Source organism: Trachymyrmex septentrionalis, unplaced genomic scaffold (genome assembly GCF_001594115.1).
Source record: "Trachymyrmex septentrionalis isolate Tsep2-gDNA-1 unplaced genomic scaffold, Tsep1.0 scaffold20, whole genome shotgun sequence".
NCBI classification, from domain to species: Eukaryota; Metazoa; Arthropoda; class Insecta; order Hymenoptera; family Formicidae; genus Trachymyrmex; species Trachymyrmex septentrionalis.
In genome coordinates, this window is record NW_017305180.1 from 4,514,139 (window position 1) to 4,517,296 (window position 3,158).

The 3,158-nt window shown below is 31.6% G+C and overlaps 1 protein-coding gene across 1 annotated transcript; it reads left to right on the forward strand.

Moving 5' to 3' along the window:
* Positions 1 to 1,383: 1,383 nt before the first annotated feature.
* On the forward strand, positions 1,384 to 1,928 carry LOC108747559. The gene is made up of 2 exons (XM_018485118.1): positions 1,384 to 1,503; positions 1,623 to 1,928. The coding sequence occupies exons 1-2, from the start codon at positions 1,486 to 1,488 to the stop codon at positions 1,926 to 1,928; spliced, it is 324 nt and encodes a 107-aa protein (XP_018340620.1). The 5' UTR covers positions 1,384 to 1,485.
* The last annotated feature ends 1,230 nt before the right edge of the window (positions 1,929 to 3,158 follow it).

The following is a 3,158-nucleotide window of genomic DNA, read 5'->3' on the forward strand; positions in this document are numbered from 1 at the left end:
ATATGATAATTTGGAATAATTTTATGATTCATAATATTATTTTATTCTATTTATGTAAGCTAATAATCGTATATTATATGTATATAAATATATATATTAGCATAAGTTAATTTCAAATGTTACAATTTTTTATATAATCAAATTGAAAATTTTTTTAGTCTTCTAAAATTTTGATAACAAAAAAATTTTTTAGTGAAACTCAAGAATATTACATTTATTTAATGTTTCAAAAATATGTATTCCTTTTAAAGGGTTGCTAAAATGTATCAAATAATACAAATGTTTTTTTAATAGAATGAATTAACTTTTCGTCCGACAACTTTTCACAAAATTTCGAATACAATTTAAATAACACAATTTTGAAACTCATATCAGATTATACATTTGACGATTGAGGATTATAAATTAAAAATCAAAATTGAACGGATTAAAATTAAAATTATTTGATAAGTCAAATTCTAATTTTCAATTCGCAATTTTTAATTTTCAATGCGTAGTTTGACATGGGCTTTACGCTGACGTATTAACAATAATAATTGACTATTAATTGTCACAATACGCGTGGTTGTGAGATAGTTTACTGAACGGTAATTTCGAGATGTAAGACACGTAAAGAGCTTGTTTTTAATCGAAGAACGATGCCAAAATGTCTTCTTCCAATTTTGAACATGTTGTTTTCGAAACAAAAATATAAGGAACGTATTTTTTACACGTGCCTGTTAGTACTTTAAAAGAAACAACCCTCTTAAAAAAAAATCGATTACACACTATTTCGAAGCGAATTATAAAAGATAGAAAAAAATATTTGAAATAAAAGTTAAATAATTTTAAGGGTACGTAACATTTATATAATTAAAAAAAAGTTTTAATATTTTTTATAAATAAAAACCTTTTTATTTAAACAAATTTAAAAACAGTTATTATATATAAAGTACTCTTGAAACTAATCAACTTTTATTTAAAATTTTTTTTTTCATCTCCCATAGTTTCGACGATATTCACATTGAAATGGAATAACTTTTTTTTCTATAAGAATTGTTTCACCCTTTAAAAGTGCAAACGGACACATATAAAGAAATACGTGTTCTTTATCATTGTCTGCAAAGCATACTTAAAATTTATTAAAATCGGAAAAGGACACTTTGATGCTTCTTTTTATGAGATGAGTGAACTTGCATGATTCCTGCACAGACGTGGAAATATCATGCGGCAAGATGCGACGAAATAGCCAAATATTTTTGCCAGGGAGCCAATTGTGTATCTTGAAATAAGATGAAAATTACAAAAATTAATAAATTCATCAAAATACTTCATAATTTCGTTGATTAATTGGTCCTAGTGAATTTGCTCATTTTTGTAATTTTCATTTCATTTCAAGATATTCAATCGACCCCCAGTGCTCAGTCCGAGTGTAGGAGTCATTACGTTTGATATTTCCACAGTCCTACGGGATGTCCCGCGGATATTCAGAGACACAAAGTGCACATGCTTTCCACACAAATGGTATATATATTCTTGCGCGCGCGCGCGCGCGCGCACTCGTAGAGCTCTCTGTGCATGACCACTTTATTAAAAATAGCCCAGAGGTATTATTGACCCGCGCGTCATAACTTGGATTACAGACTTTCCAGTTGACCGGCTTAGGATCAAGCTACAGCTTGTCCTTCCAACCCGGAGCGCATCATATGGAAGACACAGTGAGGCGACGTGATGATTCTGTCTCGTGCTGCGCCTGCGATCGCCATCTAAATCGGCTTAATTTGCAGCTTTCTGCGTTTTCCGTGGAGATGAAATCACGAATGACTAATAAAACTCTGATTCGGGATGAAACTCGGCAGAAGCCCGCACAAATTACGAGTCACATTATTATCAAATGTGACCGCACGTTCTTTTATAAATATTTGTCAAATAGAAAGATGTTTATCTGATACGAGAACCATTTGATTTAACAATTTTTTTTATTGAGTAAATATTTATTTACTGTAATTTAGCATTATTAAAATAAATAGATATTTATTAAAATTTAATACATTTTTCTCTCAATACAGGAAAAGAAGGGAAGGACCATCTTTCTCAAATAAAATTTCCTTTGATTGCATCATCTCGTTCGTCTTGAGATCTATTTTATCAGATATTTAATTTTTTTATAAAATATGATTTATAATATATTAAGTGCGAGTACAGCGTATTAGATTTATTATTTAAAATAATGATTGTTCGGGATTTTGTATCACATATATATTGACAGATTGGCAGTGAGATTTATATGTTCATTTATATTTGTAATTTATAGCTGAATGTGCATATAAATTAAGGGATTAGAGAATTTCGAAGCGAGCTACCGAATCGAATTAATTAATTAAAACGTTAGAGCAAACATTCTAAATGCATAAACTATTGAATAAACAACCGAGCGGTGCTCATAAATGAGAAATATTCTACGATTAAAAAAGTAGAACAATATAGGTGAGGAATCAATAGTGGTGACATATGAAAAATTAGATAAAGTCTCAAGGGGAAGGCCGTCCCTTCGAGGCCGCGATTGCGAGGGACCATAAGTAATCGAGAATATAGCTAACGCGTCAGATGCCATAGTCGAAGGATACGTACGTCTGACATTGAATAGTCGCAACTACTGTTTACGACTATTCAATGTCAGACGTATCCTTCAGACACAGATGGAGAATGGATCATACAGGATCATGCGTTTTCGTAGGCGAGTCGAAAAGATCGGAGATGTCGGGCATCGAATCTGCGTATATAGAATCGCCCTACTGGAAAGGTTGATCTCTATATATCTTCTTCAGGAGTAGGTCACTTTCTATGGTCCGACACTTTTCTGCGGTCCAGTGACCGAATGTCGTTGTTGAACAGACAGGAGTGAAGAGAAAGAAAGAAAGAGAAAAAGAGAGAGAAAACGTTTATTATTGTTCCCAGGAAAGTCTTCCAAGAGCATACAAATAAGTGAACAAGGCATTTAATAGAAAAAGTGCAAGTAACAACAAAAAAAAAAGAAAAATTAACAAACGCATATACGGAGTAAAAAGAAATATAACTGGAAAAGTTACATAATAAAATAAGTGAAAAAAGACAAAAAAAAATGATAATGTAAGGAGAGAGAGAGAGAGAGAGAGAGAGAGAGAGAGAGAGAGAGAGAG